Source organism: Hydra viridissima, unplaced genomic scaffold, assembly GCF_058129835.1.
Source record: "Hydra viridissima isolate aposymbiotic clone 2 unplaced genomic scaffold, HvirCarnegie_v1 scaffold_8, whole genome shotgun sequence".
NCBI classification, from domain to species: domain Eukaryota; kingdom Metazoa; phylum Cnidaria; class Hydrozoa; order Anthoathecata; family Hydridae; genus Hydra; species Hydra viridissima.
Window position 1 is genome coordinate 7,749,772 of NW_028324307.1, and position 19,209 is coordinate 7,768,980.

General features: G+C 26.9%; 1 protein-coding gene across 3 annotated transcripts in view; it reads left to right on the top strand.

Annotated features, from left to right (window-relative positions):
* Positions 1–19,209, top strand: part of LOC145186634 (inactive phospholipase C-like protein 2) — a 37,276-nt gene that overhangs the window by 6,032 nt on the left and 12,035 nt on the right. For all 3 annotated transcript variants that reach the window (XR_016454943.1, XM_090095786.1, XM_090095787.1), the window contains exons 4-14: positions 795–840; positions 3,382–3,511; positions 9,488–9,618; positions 9,723–9,789; positions 10,248–10,341; positions 12,103–12,220; positions 12,384–12,469; positions 15,127–15,247; positions 15,788–15,873; positions 16,111–16,193; positions 16,497–16,706. Coding sequence is in view for 2 of the 3 variants with exons in the window: in XM_090095786.1 (XP_089951912.1) it covers positions 795–840; positions 3,382–3,511; positions 9,488–9,618; positions 9,723–9,789; positions 10,248–10,341; positions 12,103–12,220; positions 12,384–12,469; positions 15,127–15,247; positions 15,788–15,873; positions 16,111–16,193; positions 16,497–16,706 (1,172 nt within the window). In the remaining variant the exon portion in view is untranslated. The remainder of the gene's footprint in view (positions 1–794; positions 841–3,381; positions 3,512–9,487; positions 9,619–9,722; positions 9,790–10,247; positions 10,342–12,102; positions 12,221–12,383; positions 12,470–15,126; positions 15,248–15,787; positions 15,874–16,110; positions 16,194–16,496; positions 16,707–19,209) is intronic.

Below are 19,209 nucleotides of genomic sequence, written 5' to 3' on the forward strand. Positions count from 1 at the left end.
TGTAAAAGTCAGCTCAGTGAATAATCTTACTTAGTAAGTCAAGTAACACCTTTAAAGAACATAATACATATTTAAGCACAAAGTTATATGTGTACTAGAAAACTATCATGTAGTATTTTTAAGTGCTTAACTCAATTTCAGTGTATTTATTACCGATTAAGTTTCTTATATTATAGTTTCACCTGGTTTCAGTATCTCCGAATAGCCTTTACCATTTTGATATGGTGAAAAACTTAAACCATAAATATCTGGTCTGGTGTTTATGGTGAATTTGATGGGTTTTGGTTTGCTTTGCATTTTTTTTTTTTTGCAGTGATTTTCTTTGCAGTGATTTTCTTTGCACTTAGGACTATCAAATCTATCATAACAACTAAAAATACTTTTAAAAAAAGAAACTAAGGCCACATTGAAAATTATACATATTCTATTCAATTATGAGGTGTAATTGATAATTCATTAAGCAGTAACCATTGAATGAAGATTAGCCATAATATCTTGCTCAGTGCTGTATAAGTAATAAATAGAAAACAAAAACCATTTCATTAAAAAAACTGCTGTTATAATTGAAGTTAAAATAACACTTAAAACTGTTTTCTTTGTAGATATTTCAGTTTGAATAAAATAAAAATGCTTTTTATTTGTAATTTAGCAGCTTTTTTATAATTGCAATTATCCCAAGTGCTGACCTAGCACCCTGTATATATTTATTATCAGTGAAGATTTTTTTTTACTGAAACTTAAAATATAAGTGTTAAAAAATACTTGTTACTATTTTAATAAACCTTATTTATTAGACTTTCATAATGATGAAAATGAAGATGATGGTGATATGCGTGAAAGGTATTTCTTTTTTTTTTTTTTTTTTTTTTTTTCTTCTAAAGGACAATTTTTCTAATTTATATTCATTTTAATGTTAATGTATTTTCAATGAAAGTTTGAAAAGAGTTTCAAAATATTTTTGACTATGTAAGTACAAAATTTTTCTAATTAATCATTTAATTAAAATGATATTTAAGGATCTTACTCATTTTTACATTCAAAGGTTTGAACAAAAAAGCAACATGATTGTTCTTCAGATTTATCAATCAGATATAAGTTCATATCAGACATGTTTTAACATATCAGACATGTTTTAACATATCAGACATGTTTTAACATATCAGACATAATTAAACATGTCAGACATAATTAAACATGTCAGACATAATTAAACATATCAGACATAATTAAACATGTCAGACATAATTAAATATATTGTTGTTATAAAAACAGTTGTTAATACAACTGTTAAAAATATTTAAAAAAAAAAATATCTCTGATAACAATTGTTAAAAAGTAAGTTTCCATGAAAAATCAACTCTTCATGAAACCTATTTAATAAAATACACATTAATTCTTATTTAATTTTAATAATTGTATAAACACACAGGGTATGTTGCAGTATCTATGTAAAGTTATTTATATGATAGACTATAAGTGAATATTAATTGGATACATTTATGTAATGATATACGTAACCAATGTATACATTGCTCATATATATTGGTTCAGAATGTCACTGAAAGCAAATCAAATTAATTTTCTGACCACCAAAAAACCCTTTGGGGTATGATAGTACAAGTATAGAGGATCATATGATATAACTTTTAAAATATTTGATTGTTGTCTGTTAAAGCAAAGTTATTTTAAAAATTTGATACCTTATTCTTTTAAATGCATCATAAAAAAACCAACAAAATAATACTATTAAACCAACAAAAGTAGAAAAAAATGTCATTCACATATACCAAATTTACTTAAAATTATCAAATTATGGAGAAGAAAAATTTTCATGGATGAACTTTAAAGAAAAATCATTTAAAAATAGTTTATAACTTTTAACAAAAAAGCTTTAAAAGTTGTAACATTATTTTTGCAATTGATTAAAAAGACTTCATTTTTTACACTTCATTTTTTAGCAAAATTAGCATTAATTTCATAAATTTTCTAAAAACTAAATTCCCTTAAACAAGTGCTCACTGTTGTAGTTGCAGTTTATCAATTTTGGAGAATAATCAGGATGATTACTGCATCTTGTTGCCAATGTGTACTGAAATCATGATGCAAAGATTCAGGGAAGATTTTAAGAGATGAGGAGCTTGGACCAAAGATTCAGAGAACATTTTAAGAGAAGGGACCTTGTTTTGAGATTACAGATACTATTATTCTTTCAGCAACAAAAGAGAGTGAACCCTTTTGTCTTGTTTAAATATAGAAAGCACACAGTCTTTCTGTTGCCATGACAACTTGATTTGTCATTTTGATTATATCTAGCTTTTACTGTTTTGAAATAAACAACTGAAAAAAATAAGCATATACCATTTTTCCAGAAAATGGTATGTGCTTATTTATTTTTTTTAATAATCAAATCAAATGTTTTTTAAAGGATTTATTATAAAAATAATACATTTAAAAATTGAAACAAAGTAAGAAAATCCATAGAAAGTATTACAAATTTCCAAAATGAATTTTCTCCCTCAAATAACAACGAATGATTTTTAAAAAATTAACCCATCCCTCAAAGACACTCAATTTTTAGATAAAAACAATGTAAATATGTATACTTGTAATATTATACCCCAAAATGTTTATTTAATTCAGAAAATTGATTTAACTTTTTTTCAGGCATAGAGTTTGGTTACATTTAGTATACCCCTCTTGCTGTAAACTGCTGTTACACCCTTATACTTAGAATTTTGGTTTTTTTTGTATTAGTTCTAGAATGTGATGGTGACACACCACATCATGTCCTTATCCAATTTCTACTATTAGTTTTATGACCCTTAATCCCACACTAGCTAACAATGTACCTTATTTTTGGTGTGTGGAAATAATTACTATAGTATTTATTGGTTGTGCCATAAGCTAAACATACCACATGTGCTAGCATATATATATATATATATATATATATATATATATATATATATATATATATATATATATATATATATATATATATATATATATATATATATATATATAATGTGTATATGTGTGTGTGTGTATGTGTGTTTGTGTGTGTAAAACAAGTTAATATTAATAACAAGTTAAAATTATTAGTAAGTTGTGGATTCTATGATTTGTTAGTTTCTAGTTTTTTAAGCATTTAGCATTGAAATTAAAAAACAATATTCAAAACACAAATTTCCACAAATATTGCATAATAGCAATTTATCAAACAAACTGCTATTATAAAACACTTAGTGAAAATTTACAAATAGTTATATATTTTTCTTTGCCACACTTCCTAAAATTTAATTTTTTTTGCTTTTTGTTTTTTGTTCTTAGCAAATTTTTTTTGGCATAATAGTCTATTGAAAAAGCTTTCTCTTTTTAAAGGTGGCTTAGGCAGCATTTTCGCTCTCTTGACAAAGACAATGTAGGTGTATTAAGTGAGTCAAGTATTATGTTTCTGCTGAAGAAATTACGAATAAATGCACCTGAACATATTATTAAGCATAAACTTCAAGTAAGTAGTTTTTCTTTTTGTTATTGCAATAATACTCAGCCTGCATTTTTAAAACTAAATATCACACCATTTGAGATTCTGGTATCAGAATCTCAAAAACTGCAAAAAAAGAAGTTGTAATTGACCTTAACTTTTAAACATCATGCCTGAATACATTTCATACTTCTAATATCATTTTGTTGGTTTGAAATATTATCCATAATAACAAACTTTTCATCTGCAATAATATAATAGCCCTTAATATAGATATTTATACGGGTGTTCAAGAAAATTTTTTTTTTGATATCATATCACATACCCTCTAAAACTGATCCCACATATGAAAGTATTCTGCTTGCAAAATATTATCTGTAAATATTAAAATTAACCCATCCCTCAAAGACACTCAATTTTTAGATAAAAGCAAACATTCGTTATTACAAAGACTACTAGTACTGCAATAGAAATATATATTTTTTATACTAGCAAATTATTTTCATACATTTTAGAATTTATAAGTCCACTCTGTTAATAAAAAAAAGTTTGCAAAGTAGTCAAAGAATGCAGGGACTCGGTCAATTATAAAATCATCTGCTCAGATAGATTGTTTAATGGCAAAATGTTCACAATATGGCATTAAGCATTGGGGTAGTTACCAGGAGCCCAAGTTTCAAGAGTAAGCATGCTTAAATATATTGTCTAAATTTTGACAAAAATGGCAAAAGCTCTGTAACATGACACTAGACATTAGGACTTTATAGTTTTCATTGAACATCCAGTTGAAGATATTGTTGAAGCAAAATTACCAAGTGTGAGAGATGTACTGAGGAATCTATTTATCCACATCAAAAAGAAAAAAAGGACTGTTTCTGAAAGTGCTAATATCACATTCCATAATGTGGAACAGTTCTGGCAAAAATGCAGATTGCCAACACAACAAAAGCCTAACAATGTTAAAAAGATTAAAAAGCTGTATGAAGAACATCTAAGTATCATAAGAAACATGAAAAGAAGTAGCAGTAAAGATAAGATGATACTAGATGATTTGTTTGACATCAGTCATGCTGACTCTGTCGATGATAAAAAATGAAGAAGACAGGGAGTTCCTAATACTGCAGAAAGAGGGAAGAGTAGGTACCATTTGAGGCATAGATAAGACACTGACTAGTAAAGATGGAAGAGCTGAGGAGAAGCAAAAGAAAAGAGAGGCTACCACTTGTCAAGAAAAGCTTTTTTTGTTCCATCAACGTGTGTGGTACATTGGGATGGCAAGCTTATGCCCAAGAACAGTGTAACTTCAAATGATCTAGTGGATTGCCTGCCAATATTGCTGAATTCGCTTGCTGATGAAAATGTGAAGCTGCCAGGAGTTCCAGCTTTTTCATCAGGAACTGGAAAGGATACCAGTCAGGCTGCATATGGATTGCTTCATTCTTGGAATGCACATAAGGGGTTACTGGGATGTACTTTGACACAACAGTGGCCAACACTGGATGCAAAGCAGGCACCACAATGTAGGCACCACATAATGAAAGTATGCTTTGGATCCTCATCTGGTGCCGACATACCTATGTTCAAGAGATTGAAACAAGCCTGCTCTACGCTCAATCAGATTAAAATAGACACAGAACAGCCTCTGATATCAGCCATAGCTGAGGTGAGACACTTCATCACACAATAATTGGAAATTTCACATTCCAGAGATGGTTATCTTGAACTTCTACAGCTTACAGTTGTAGCAGTTGGAATTGACTTGGAGGTAAGCTACACTTCTAGTTTCAGTGATATTTACTACCAAAGTTGTAAATGCATAAAAGTTTACACAATTACCAATATCTTGGTGACAATCAGCAGACCAGGAGCCTTCCATAGAGCCTGCTGGACAGCTAAAGCCATTTATTTACTCAAGATGAAACTTCTTCTGAAAGGAAGTTACACTACTATAGGGCTAACTAGGAAATAGGTCATGTCTATCAGTCAGATGAAACAGTTTGTTGTGTCTGTATCTAGAGTCATGATTTACATGACATACAGCAGGTTATGCTCCTCTGAATGATGTACTCCTAATACATTGTCTGAAGGCATATATAGACAAGCAGATCCAAGAAGCAGGACTGAAGATGATGCTTCATCAATCCTGGTATTTGAGCCCAGAGCTGGCATCACTGTTTGTTCTCTCAGAAGATTAAAGCACTCCAGAAAGCAACACTTGTCAATAGCAGAGAGGGGAGCTCACTTGATCAAAACATTGCTGTTGCCATCATTCTTCAGTATGCTAGGCCTTGATGACAGCTTCCTGCATGCCAGTCATGATAATTGGCCAGGACAACCATCATATCTTGAAGCAGCCAAGGTGATCGTACACCACTCTTGTGTAAATGATTGTGCCGAGTGAGGGGTCGCAATGATTGAGGAGTTTAATTTATCTTGCAAAGATGAAGGTCAGAAACATTTTCTGTTGCAAGTTGTTAAAAAACACAGAAAAGAACTTTGTTCTTCTAATCGCATTGATCTGCTTTACATGTAATATCCTTGACTTTACTTTCATGAGTTTTGGTTTAAATATTTGATTTATATACTGTTACAGTTTTAAATAATATGGAATTGCATAATATTTATGCTATAAATTTAAGAAATTTCAGGAAAAAAAAAAGATTTTATCAGTACAAAACAAGTCGTTTTTGGTATTTTATAAAACTGGATAAATGTTGTTTTTGAGGGATTGCTTAATTCTATATGATTGGAAAAATATTTAGAAATGGAAGTCAACTGGTATGTTAGATCATTGGAAGGGTATGCGATATGATTTTCAAACATATATTTTTTGAGACACCTTAATACACACACACACATACACACACATAAATAATGTTTTTCAAAGAAAAAGAATGCTTTAAAATGTTAGAAAGTTTGACTGAAAGCGTTTAAAATCAATTTTACAAGTATACAAGATTTTTTAAGTTTAAAATCAATTTTACAAGTATACAAGATTTACATTGAATTAATTTTTAAAATCATTGTTGTCTGTGGGAAAAAAATTAATTTAAAAAACTTTAAATACTTTCTTTGGATTTTCTTACCTTGTTTTAACTTTTAAATGTGGCTGTCTACAACTTAAATGTGATTGTCTACAACTTGATTTTTGAAGTCTTATTGAGAAAAAACCTTGGAGTAGACCAACAAAGAAGGTGAGAACACTAAGGCTTATCAAGGCTGTCAAATCCAGTGCAATTCAGTTTGTGCCATTAGGGAGATAGCTAAAGAGTTGTCAGTGAGTGAGCACATAATCTAAAATGTGGTGTATTTATTTCTAAACTTGAAGCTGTTAGCTTCAAGTTTAAAAATGAAGCACCCAGTCTATGTAATGATGCTTTGAGTTAGTTGCTACAGTCAGTTAAAAATGAACCTTGCATTTGGTTTTTTTTATTAACAGCAAATAATAATCAATAAAGTACAATCATCTATATTAGACTCTTAAGATAAATTACATTTTAAGAAACTTATCAAAATATATTTTTTTATGCTGTTAAAACAGCAACATTTTCAGTTTTACAAATTTACATGCATATATAAATTTGTTACTTTTGAAAAAAAGTAGATGTTTGGGATTTCATAACTTTGTATGTCTGAATATATAACTTATCCTAAATTTGATTTATTTTGAAAGACTGATATAGAAGCCTGCATTTTATTACTATTTGTTATTAACAGAAAAACCAAATGCAGATGCTTGTCAATAACTATTTTAAAGATCACAAGTTTAAGTGGCTTAATAATTGACAATTAATGGTGGTATCTTTAAGTTATTATTTTTAAAACATATACCTAAAACTATACTATACTATACTATACTATACTATACTATACTATACTATACTATACTATACTATACTATACTATACTATACTATATATATATATATATATATATATATATATATATATATATATATATATATATATATATATATATATATATATATATATATATATATATATATATATATATATATATATATATATATAAAATTCCATGAAATGTTCTTATATTTTTTTAGCTGTTATCCTAATTTGTTGTACTTTTTTTTTTTTCCTAAATGTTTTTCTTGTTTATTTTTTCTTTTCTGCTTTTAAATATATATTTAAATAAAAAATAGCTGAGAAAGTCTTTTTTTTTCCAATCAAATCTCTTTAATTCAAAAATATTGATCTCAAAAAACTTCCGGTTTGAAATCTACAAATCAAAAAATTGCAAAGAAACTGTTAACCTTTTGAAGAAGAGTAAATAGTTTTAGATGTGAATGTAAGATGTGAATGGCGGAAGAAAAAATACAAATAGATTTGATGTAATAACATTTGCAGGTTTTTCTTTCGTGAGCAATTTGTATCTTTATTTTAAATCTCGTGCATTCATTTTTAGAAAGAGACAGAAAAATTGCCTCTCAAAATCCAATAACATGACATGAATTTTGTTAATAGTAGTTTTATTTTTTTGTTATACTATATTTATATTTTTTTAGCTGTTATCCTAATTTGTTGTATTTTTTTATTTCTTTGTTTTAGGTAAAAGAATTTTTTTTTTGTGTGAATGTTTTGTTATTTCAAAAACAAAGGTTACCAACTGTCAATCTCATTCTCTAAAATTATTTTTTTAGAATAACCTAATTGAGAGTGCATAAATTTTGTGAAAATCTTAAATGTATAAATGTTCAATCAGTTGTCAGTAGTATTCCATGTCTATCCCTAAAAAATTTTAAATAAATTTTTATGATTTTATAATGTAAAATTTTGAATAATATAGACATAATACTTAATTTTTAATTACTGCTTACATCATAACTATCATAGGCTGCTGGACCCGTTGGAACTTTAAGTCAATGATAATAGATTTAAGAGAAGTATATTGAATAATATAAATCATATAAATTAGATATATATTATTATTTATATTATATTATTTATCAATTTATATGATTTTATAATGTAAAAGTTTCTTATAAAATAATCTTATAAAATAAGCTTCACATATCACCTTATATTTTACATAAAAAATCTGGTTAGTTTTTTTATTATAGTGTGCTGAAGACAAAGATACAAGGGATCTTGTTATGTATTATAGCATAAATGACAAGATCTTTTACCATACCTTCTGTGCAAATTGCAAGACGGTAGCTGGGCTGAAATATTAGGGAAATAATAGAATTAGAAAAAACATAAAAAAAAAAAAACACACTAAACAAAGAGCTTTTTTAGATTCTCTAAATAAAAACTCTAACACTGATATAAACACCAGTTTTTTAGCAAAAAGATTGTTAACAATTGTTAACATAATCTTTAAGAAATAAAAAAAAATATTCTTGTACCTAAAACAAAAAAATAAACTGACGTTAAAAAAAAACTTTTTTAGAAAAGCTCCATTACCTCAAAATAAAAGTGTTTTTTTGGTGTTCTTTTCTTTCTTTCCTTTCCTTTCTTTCTTTTCTTTCTTTCTTTCTTTCTTTTCTTTTCTTTATTTCTCTATAGCTTTCTTTCATTTCTTTACTTCTTTATTGCTTTCTTTCTTTATTTCTTTTCCTCCTCTTTTCCTAATATGATGTCAGAGCACACGATACAGTAATTTTTGCAGTTTGTAACGGTTTTTACAGATTTTTGATTTGTATTTCATGGATGATGATTGCCACTAGGCATGAAACTTTAAGTACCATACATAGTTGTTGTTTCTTCGTTTTATATATATATATATATATATATATAAATAAAATTTTCAGTATTTAAAATTTTAAATGACAAAATTTTATAAACTAATATTTTTCTTATTTAAATTGATTTCAGAATCTAAGTAAATTTTAGTGACTCTGTCATTATTATAATTTGTTAACATTTGTATCATTACCATTTGATAATCTTTAAGTAAGTTAGTATTATCTTGTTTTAGTCATAGTTTAAGCACTCTTGATAAAATAACTTTAGCAGCTATGGTTTTTATTTTCTCTTTTAGGAAGTCTATTTACAGTCTGTCACTGCTTCTCTACTTAGTGACACATCAACAAACTGTCTGACTGAGAATGATTTCTGTAAATTCTTCATTGATTTAACAACTCGACAAGAAATATATTTTCTTCTAGTAAAGTAAGGAGCATTGTTTTCAAACAAAATAAGAGTTAAACTTATTTTGAAATTCTGTTTATTCTTTTTATGCTTATATTCTTCATTTTATACTTGTATTTATATAGATACTCAAGTAATGGCTCTTATTTATCCAAAGAAGATTTATTGATATTTTTGGAAACTGAGCAAGGGGTAATTGTAGTTTTTTTTTTTTTTCAGGGGTTAAGTTAACAAGTTGTGAAATGTGATTCGCAATAAAATGTATGAATCTTGTTGTTTAAAAGTTTATTGCTCTATTGTTGATTTGGAAAGGTTTAAAGGTCTCTCAATACTCATGCTGTATTAAAAAATTGTATTGACAAAAAAAGTTCAGCATTTTTGTCTTCAAAAATTCACTTGATAACAAGGAACATTTATGTAAAAGGAGATAACACAGTGAAATCCTTTGATGTAAAACCTGGCTTAAGCATGCATGATGTAAAACATGGCTTAATCAAACTGAAAAATGTTGCCTTAAATGATGGTCAAGTTGATTGAACAAACAAAAATTTAGGTGTAAAGATGTCAGTAATGAATTGGGTTTTTTTATACTGTATAGATATTTAAAAAAAAAATTATTGTGCAAAATCAAATTTAGATTTCTATTTTAGCTTATTTCGGCATGCACAGAACATTCATTAGATATTATAAATCGGTGTGAACCAACTGAAGAAGGTCGTAGAAAACAAATATTAGGACTTGATGGCAAGTTTTAATTTTTTTGTTTAAAAAAAGTTCTAATTCCATCAGTTACTAATGAAGTATTTCTATGAGTTAAACTTGAATTTTTAGCAATAAAAATTGTTTTAAATACTAAAACAAAAAACTAGATTAAGACTTTTAGATCATTTATCATTTGAATATATTAAGATAAAATGAAAAACAAAGTTTAAAAAGTTCTGCTAATGGTAAGTCATTTTAAATTTTTTTATCACTACAAATGTCAAGAGAAAGTAAATTTTCTTATGCCAAGATGTAACTAGCAATTGTAACTTGTATGTATAACTTATCTTGTCTCTTGGCAAAATAGTATTTTTCAGCTGTTACACTTTCTTTTCTGTTTTAGTGTTTTATTAGTTACCAATAACAAAGTTTGTATTGATGAAAAAAGTTGGCATTTAGTTGTTTAATTAGAGATGGTCAAGACTTATTTGGTTACAAATGAAAACATTTTGTGGTAACTGTAACAACAAATATGGATCAAGATTTTTAGATTTATTATTAATTTATAGAATGGTTTATAAAGGTGTACAAAATTATTAAACAAGGAAAAAATAAGAGGGAATTATCTTCTTGGTACCCTCTGATCAAAAGTTGTCGATAATTCATTACAAGCGCAATAGCCTCTATTTTAGTTAATAAAATGTTATTTATTTGATGCTAAAAAGAATAGGATCCAAGGATTGCTACTTTTCTAGTACAAAAAGAAATAAATTTTAAAAGGGAAAATAACCAATCAAAGTTAGGAAATCAAGGAAAGAGAACCAATCAAAGCAATTATTGATTTAAACAGCAAGTAATAGGATAGGCAACAGGTGGTGCAAAAATAATAATTAGGAAGACATTCTTGATAGTGGCAAAAAAAGAATTTTCACAGAAATCACCTAAACCTAGGAATAGCAATTAAATAAAAAGATTCTTTAGTACAAATATCACAAATATTTATTTTTCAATTTTCATTTTTATTTCAGGAAAAGGAACTTTTTCTTTCTGTTTTTATAACATTAAGTAATGAATTAAATTACATCAGTAGTTGTTTGTGCAGACTTTTGCAATAGTAATAGGCTGAACAAGATAATGAGCAAGGTAATGGTGCAAAGTACACTAAAATTTCTTTATAGTGTTTGTTTTGAGTCATCATGTTGCTCATTAACCTTGTGAGCTTAATTTATTCTCTGAGTAAATGGTTTTTTTATGGATCATCTTGACTCTTCCTATTGTTTAAAGATATTACAAACTCCTGTCTTGAAAGCTCCAAATTGGACTGTAACTTAAATTTCCAAATTGAGTCTGCAATGCTGATTTAAATCTCTTAAAGGTTTTCAAAGATTTCTCTAGCCATTATGCAGCTTGACAATTTATTGTTTAAGTATTGGTTTAAAGTCACTGAAATAAAAAAGTGTAAAATATTACAAAAAAACCCATACATATTTGATGGTCACATCATTATGATTCAAGATTTTTCATTAAACTTTTTTTAAAAAATATGAAATTATGCATTAAAGATAATGAAAGCATCTTCTAACAGTTTCAAGTAATCTTATATTTTTGACTGCTGCAGATTTTTAAATGTATAGTAAATTATGATAATAATGTAAACAATATAATATACACTTACAAAAGTTTTATAATTATTTTTTAAGTAAACCTTATTCACCTTTAACTGATTTTCTTTGGTCTTTAAGTTATGTTTATATTATTTAACAAAATGATCATATTTTATTTCTAAAGTTTTATGTTTTTCAGGGTTAACAAAGTATTTCTTTGAAAGTGATTGCAATATTTTTAAAGCTGAGCATAATACTGTTTGTGAGGATATGAAAAAACCGCTATCACATTATTTTGTTGCTGCTTCACATAATACGTAAGTCTTGTCATCTAAGTTATTGATAATTTTTATACAATAGTACACTTCTTTGTTTTCTGTAACCTTTTTTTTTACTTTTTTTTGTTTTTAATTATGATTGAAAAAAGATTTTGTGTTAAATTATAATTAAAAATTGATGAAGTTCTTATATTTTTTTTAGATATCTGTTAGAGGATCAGTTAAAAGGTAAATCAAGTGTTCAAGGATTTGTATCCAGTTTACAGAGAGGTTGTCGATATATTGAATGTAAGTATATTTATAAGGGTTGCAATAATATTTGATAGCATGAATTAAAACTTGTTTTTTTTTTGTTTTTTTTTGTTATTAGTTAAGGAGTTGTTATGTTACTTAAAATCTTTTAATGTACATGGTGAAAACTTGTTACTATTTCTAAAAACTTATGCAAAAAAATTATTTTAATAATATATATTTAATATAATAATTATTTTAATAATAAGGTGGAGTCATCAATGTATAGGGAAAAATTATTTGATCATATTCTAGTTGTAATATTATGTCTTAAATCTAAACAAGTAATAGTTGGCTAAAAAAAGATAGATTTAGTCATATTTTTAGCATTTGTGGTTCAAAGTTTTGGGAACTTCAAAAAAACGTTTAAATGTTTTGTTAAAAATTAATTCTATATTAATAGAAAATGAAGAAATATTACATAAAATGTATGAACTATGAACATGGTGCAAAAAATTTGGCAATGGAAAATATTTGGTCCACAAAACTTGGTTTACTCTCAAATTGGGGCATAAGTTTTCTGGATGCATAAAGACATGCTTTCATCACTATTTTTACAGAATATTCAACTGTGTGTGTATAACATGTTAGCTTTAGAAAAATTAAGTTTTGCCCTGAGACTCAGTAACCTCCTTTATTTCTTGATAAGTGATGTGTTAAAGAATTGGGAGATGGAAAAATTTGTTGCCAATCTATCAGGACAATAAACCTGCGGATATCAAAATTAAGTTGTGAGACTTCAAACACATGCAGCAGCTTTCCTGTATGAGGTGATTTTTGTTAAGTATCCTCATGGCAACAAGTTTTCTCACCATTTTGTTTTTATCAGACAGCACAGGTAGAAGCAAATTTTCAGGGTGAGCAAAATAGGTTTATATTGAATAATGGGATCTGATACTAATTTAAACTCTGCTGGCAATTGTTAGAACTTTAAATGAGTTTCCACATATTCTTTGTGCCATCCTTACAAGTTGGATTTCTTTTTATTTGAAACCATACTAGAGTGTATACTCTCACACAATATTCAGCTACAGCAAACTCCCGGTTATTCAAAGCTTCTAAGGCAATAAGAATTTACTTCAAATAATTGAAATTTTGATTAATTGAGTTTGTTAGTTTGTTAAGAAAAATTCACGGGGAAGGAAAATTACTTTGAATAAGCGGGAAATTCGAATAAGTGCCAGTTCGAATAATTGGGAGTTTACAGTAATAGTTTTATTCTATTAGGTGGATTTAATATTGGGCATGGCGCAACTTTCCTAGGGACTTTTAGTCAAATCATCAAAGTATTTTCTACTAATAACTGATATTGCTATTTTATATCAGCATTTTTGATTTGCATTTAGATCTTTAAATCTAATTTCTGGAAATTTACTTTGTATTGTGTCATACGTTGGAATTTTTGGGAATTTTTCATAATTTTCTAATGAATTGTCTCTAAGACAGTTTGTTTGAATGTAGTAGGCAAATAATTCACTGCAAGGGCTGTTATAGACTTTTTCTGAAGAGTCCTATCAAGTCATTGATAGGACTCTTCAGAAAACGTTTTCAACATAGATTCTTAGATTGATAATATCTGAAGATATATTGTGAAATAATGAAGAAACAATCAAGGCAGCTGCTCTATCAGAAATACCATAACAATTTTAGGTTTTGACAATAAAGACAAACTTTTTACAGAATTTGTTTTTTCTTTGCATGTGATGTGGAAGGTAAGTTTAGCTTATCAGGCGAAAAAATATTGCTTTTAGACTCAACATAAATCCAGCTCCTGTTCAGTATTACACTTCTCTTGATTTTTGCTATGTTCAAACTTTTTTTTGTTTGGAGGTTTCTTTTTTTTTTTTTTTTTTTTTTTGTGATTTATAAAAATGCAATCTATTCCACCAATTCAGATCTTTTTTTCCTGTTTTTTAAGCCTTTAAAAATTTAATGATTCTTGTATCTGAAACCATGAAGAAATGATTTTCTCCAAATATCTTCTACATTTTGAGACATAAACTCAACAATATCTAAAAATTATAGTTTTTTAATAGTACTTCTGCTAATTTTTTGTTCTAACCTATTTCATTCATAACTTTCCATGACATCTTCATTGGTTAGCAATTCATTGTCCAAAATATCTTATACATTCCTCAATATAGGGCACTGAAAACTTTGTCTTCTAGTTTCCATAACTTATTAGTTATTAAAGAGATGTTTTTTTAATTTTTTTCATCTGTAGCCATTGCAAAAATGTGATTATTAAGCTTTAACCCAAGATCTTCATGTTTTATTTCACTCATACAAATGTATTTAAGAGAAAAAAAATTTTGAACCACCCCAGTCTACAATAAGATATAGAATGTTAACTTGTGAAATTGTGTAAACCTCTAAAAGTTCAAATTAAAAAGATTTGATGTTATTAATTTTGAGTGTTTCAGTTTTTATATTAAAAGTTTAATTTTGTATTTTTCATTAGTTGTTCTTAATGTGGCATTTTTCCTGAGGTTTATAGATGCAATTAAAAGATTGGAATGAAAATTCCATTAATTTTTTTTTTTCTTCAAATAAAAATTTTTTTTAAAATTACTTTTCTTTTAAAAAAAAGTGATTTGTGAAAGATTTAAGATTTGAAATGAGGGTACTCTTTACAATAATTATTCTTCCCTTAGTGGAATGTTATGATGGAGAAGAAGGGGAGCCAGTAATACATCATGGAAATTCTTTAACTTCGAAATTGCTTTTCTATGATGCCGTGAAAGCCATAGAAGAATTTGCATTCTTTTCCACTGAGTAAGTAGTTTTTAAGAGGAGATTCACATAAAGAAATTTTTTTTTATAAATTTATTGAAGTAAAAATATCTTATATTTAGAGAAGTAGCCCATGTTTCAAATAACTTTAATTTCAAAAAGTAAACTTAAAAATAGTTATAGAAACCCAGTTTGAATCTGCCTCTCAAATACCTAAAAGTAAAAAATGGTGAGCATTGAATATGTAAAAGATCATTTTAAATTAATCTTTGTAAACTGTTTTTTTACAAAAAATTCTGATTTTATAAACTATTTTGTATGATGCATTTACAAATGCTATACTTGTATTTATTCTAAAATCCAAAAATATGTTTTTTAAGTTTTTTGAAACTTGTGTAAAGTTTTAAACCTGGTTTTGAAAATCTTAGTATAACCATAAGCTTTCTAAAATGTTGTAAAATTTAAAAGTAAATATTATCAGATGCAAATTGTTCGGCCATTTTTATCTAAAAAGTTAAAACTACTCGAGAAATTTTCCTCATGCTTGTGCATCTTTCTCAGAATGTTTTTTCTGTTCTTTAGGTACCCATTAATATTGTCCATTGAAAATCATTGTTCAATTGAACAGCAACTTGTTATGGTTCAACATCTTAAAACTGTTTTTAGAGGTTTCTTACTTTTTACTATTTTTTAGTGCAGATTTTTTTTGTTTTTTTTTTTTAAATTTTAAAGTTTTAATTTTATAAAAATCAAAGATTAATTTATTTAAGTCACAAGTATAAAAAGTAGCTAAATACTTAAAATTTGTCTTTCCATAATACATAAAGCTTCAAAAAGAACTGTTCAATAGCCTCTTCAATTTAGTATGTTTCCATTGATGCAATCAAAGAGTTCTTTTGATTTAGAAGCCTTATATGATACTCCAGCTGATGACCAGTACTTGTGCTTGCCATCGCCTCATTTTTTAAAAGGAAAAATTATAATAAAAGTATGTTTCATAATGTTTTTTTTTTTGTTTTTTTTTTAATGTTGCTGAACACATTTTTTTTTCTCTGACTCAAAAAGAAATCACTTGAATGTAAATTTATAAAGTGTTAGGGTCAAGGTTTTATTATAAAATTTTTTTTACATAAATATATATTCCTGTTAAGTTTTTTATGAAACCTTTTTTTTTTGATGATCTAAACTTATATTTTTTCAAACTTTCATTTTCATTAACTTGTGCTGTTTAATCTTTGAAGGAACTTTAAATTGCTTCTTAGTGAAAAATATTTTTCTGATTTGTGTTTAGAGCAAAAAGCTTTCATTCAAGTCTTCAGAATCAGTATCTAGTATTGGTGATGTTAGTGAAGAAGAAGAAGACAAAGAAAATCCTGAAAGAAATATTTTTGAGTCAGTAGAAGATGAATTTACTCATGGTACTGGAACTGACAATGATGCTTTCCAAAAGAATGCATCAAGCCTCACTAAACCTTCACCGTTATCTTTACCTTTAAATGCTGTGAGTTTTTCCTTTTCTTTTCACTATCAACTTGAAACAAATCTACTTAATACTTTATGCACATTGAATTCAAAATCATTCTTTTTATTAAACTGCTCTAATTGCTGTAGATCTTAATGGATTTTGTTATATATAGGTATGTTCAATTAATGAGTAATTTTTATTCAATTAACTTAAGTACTTAGATAATTTTAATTAATCTAAACCAATGAAGTATTATATACATTTGAATGTGGTTGTACTTTATAAGATGACAAAACATAACTTAACTTTCAAGTTAGAACACAAAAAACAAAATTTCTCAATCATTTTATCACTCAATAATGTTCTCAACTTAGTAATAAAATATCCAGCAGCACTAAAACATCTTTCTGCTTCAACTGATGATGGTGATTAAAACTTAAAAGCACGGTGCATTTTTGGAAGTCATTTGATCCTTTAAATGCAGCCTTTTCTTTTTCAATGCAACCCAAAACATTTAAGGAAGCCTTGTTCACTATGAAATTTGAGTTTGTTTTTTTTTTCCTTTTTTGAATATCAATACTTTTTGGCAATTTATAAATGGGAATAAGATTGATAGCAACTATTCGAATGAAAACATATTTAGAAGAATATTTCTTGGAAAGATTGGCAACAATTGAAAGTTGATTTAGATTAGGGCTAGAATTCAGCTAAAAGTTGATCCTTATAATGAAGTATGTTGAGAACTCCTGTCACTTTTATTTTTGTATTTTCTTTTTTTAAATAATAAAGTTTTACTGTTGTTGCTTTTTTTGCCTTAAAAGTTGAAAGACATAATTTCCACTCAACAATATTTTCTTCCTTTTTTCCAAATTCCAATTTACTTTTCATTTTTATTTATTTATTTGTTTTTATTTCTAGAAATATGAATAAAACAAAATTAGATAAACAAACATAATATGTAAGACAAAAGTACTAGAAAAACAAAACAATTTTTTTAAGACAGCCATCAACATATTCAGCAAAGTATATTGAAGTTGGAAAACATGGTAAAACTAAGCCAAGAAATCACCAAAATGTAAACCAAAAAATCTTAACATTTTTTTTTTTAGGTTGGCTGTATATAAAATTGAAAATTGGACCACTTTCGTACAAAATGTTCTAAATATCAATTTTCTGTTTGTTTAATTTGACAAAAAATTACTTGATTTTAGATAAGTAATGTAAATTTACTGAAGTACTTGAGTTGTTTAAACAATTACTCAAGTACTTAAGTTACTTGAAACAGCCCTAACCTTACATAGTAGTAATAATAATTTTTTTTCATATTAAAAAAAAATTTATTAAACATGCTGGCCTTTTAATTAATGTGTTTTATCTTGATATTACACAGTAAAAAACTATGTATAAAAATGAATTAATTCAATTAATGATACATTTGCAATAACAGCCAAAGTTAGCATGTTATCAATTAGTATCATATTTAACATAACTCAGGAAAAAGATGTAAAACAAACCTGTGCTCAGTGGTCTACAAACCAAACTTAAATAAAATCATTCATAAAATCATGTTATTATTTAATTCTAATATTTGAATAGCAAACACAAAGTTATAAAAGTTTTCAGATTTTGATTAATTTTTTGCCTTAAACAATGAAATTTTAACCTAAAATTTGTATAATCCATGGAAACAAATCTTTTTGCTTAAAGTATCGTTCAAAAAATACAGTACGAAAATAAAGTTTTATAACATTTTGAATTTAAGGAAATCTTTAAGCTTGTATGATGTCATAACTTTTATAAATAAATGTTTGAAACAAAAAATCTATACATAGCTACAAGTGGTTTTTATTCAATATTAATTTTGCTGTCCGGTTCCTCAAATACAGGTTCCTTGGGAACTTTCAGAGGCACTAATATTTTTTTTTTGGATTTGCTCTGTTTTGCAATAATGTCAAGAAATCTAAAAAATCCCATTCTTCAATCAGTTTTTTCTTGCATGATTCATCCTGAATTTTTGAAGATTTTTTATATTGGCCTCTGAGGTTTCTTCACTGGACATTTCAATTGGAAGGATGTACTGATCAAGAATAATCTTGCTGTGTTATGCTCAGTAGATTGATGACTTTTTCCATTCTTTACTATATTCAAATGATCATGGAATCATTGAGGGTTTGTTCAGATGTAAAAAATATGCTATTATTTAGTATTTTGGTAAAAAAATATCCCCCATAAACAAAGTTTTCCAATATGCAGTTTCACTTCATTTAATAAAACTTTATGTTATTGACTATTATATAAATTATGACTGAATAAAATTAAGCAAGAAATTTCTATCATTAAAAAAAAATGTTCAGATATGGACTAATAGTTTGGTTTATTTTGAAAAGTTGAATTTGAAGCAAAGCAGTTTTTATTCTGAGATAAACAAATCATTATAACAATATGGCTAAACAAACTGTGTTGTGATGTTTTAAGTTGGTTTTAAAAGTTTAGTCACAGAGAGGAAACCAAGAAGTGGTACAAAGACTGAGTACTTTAA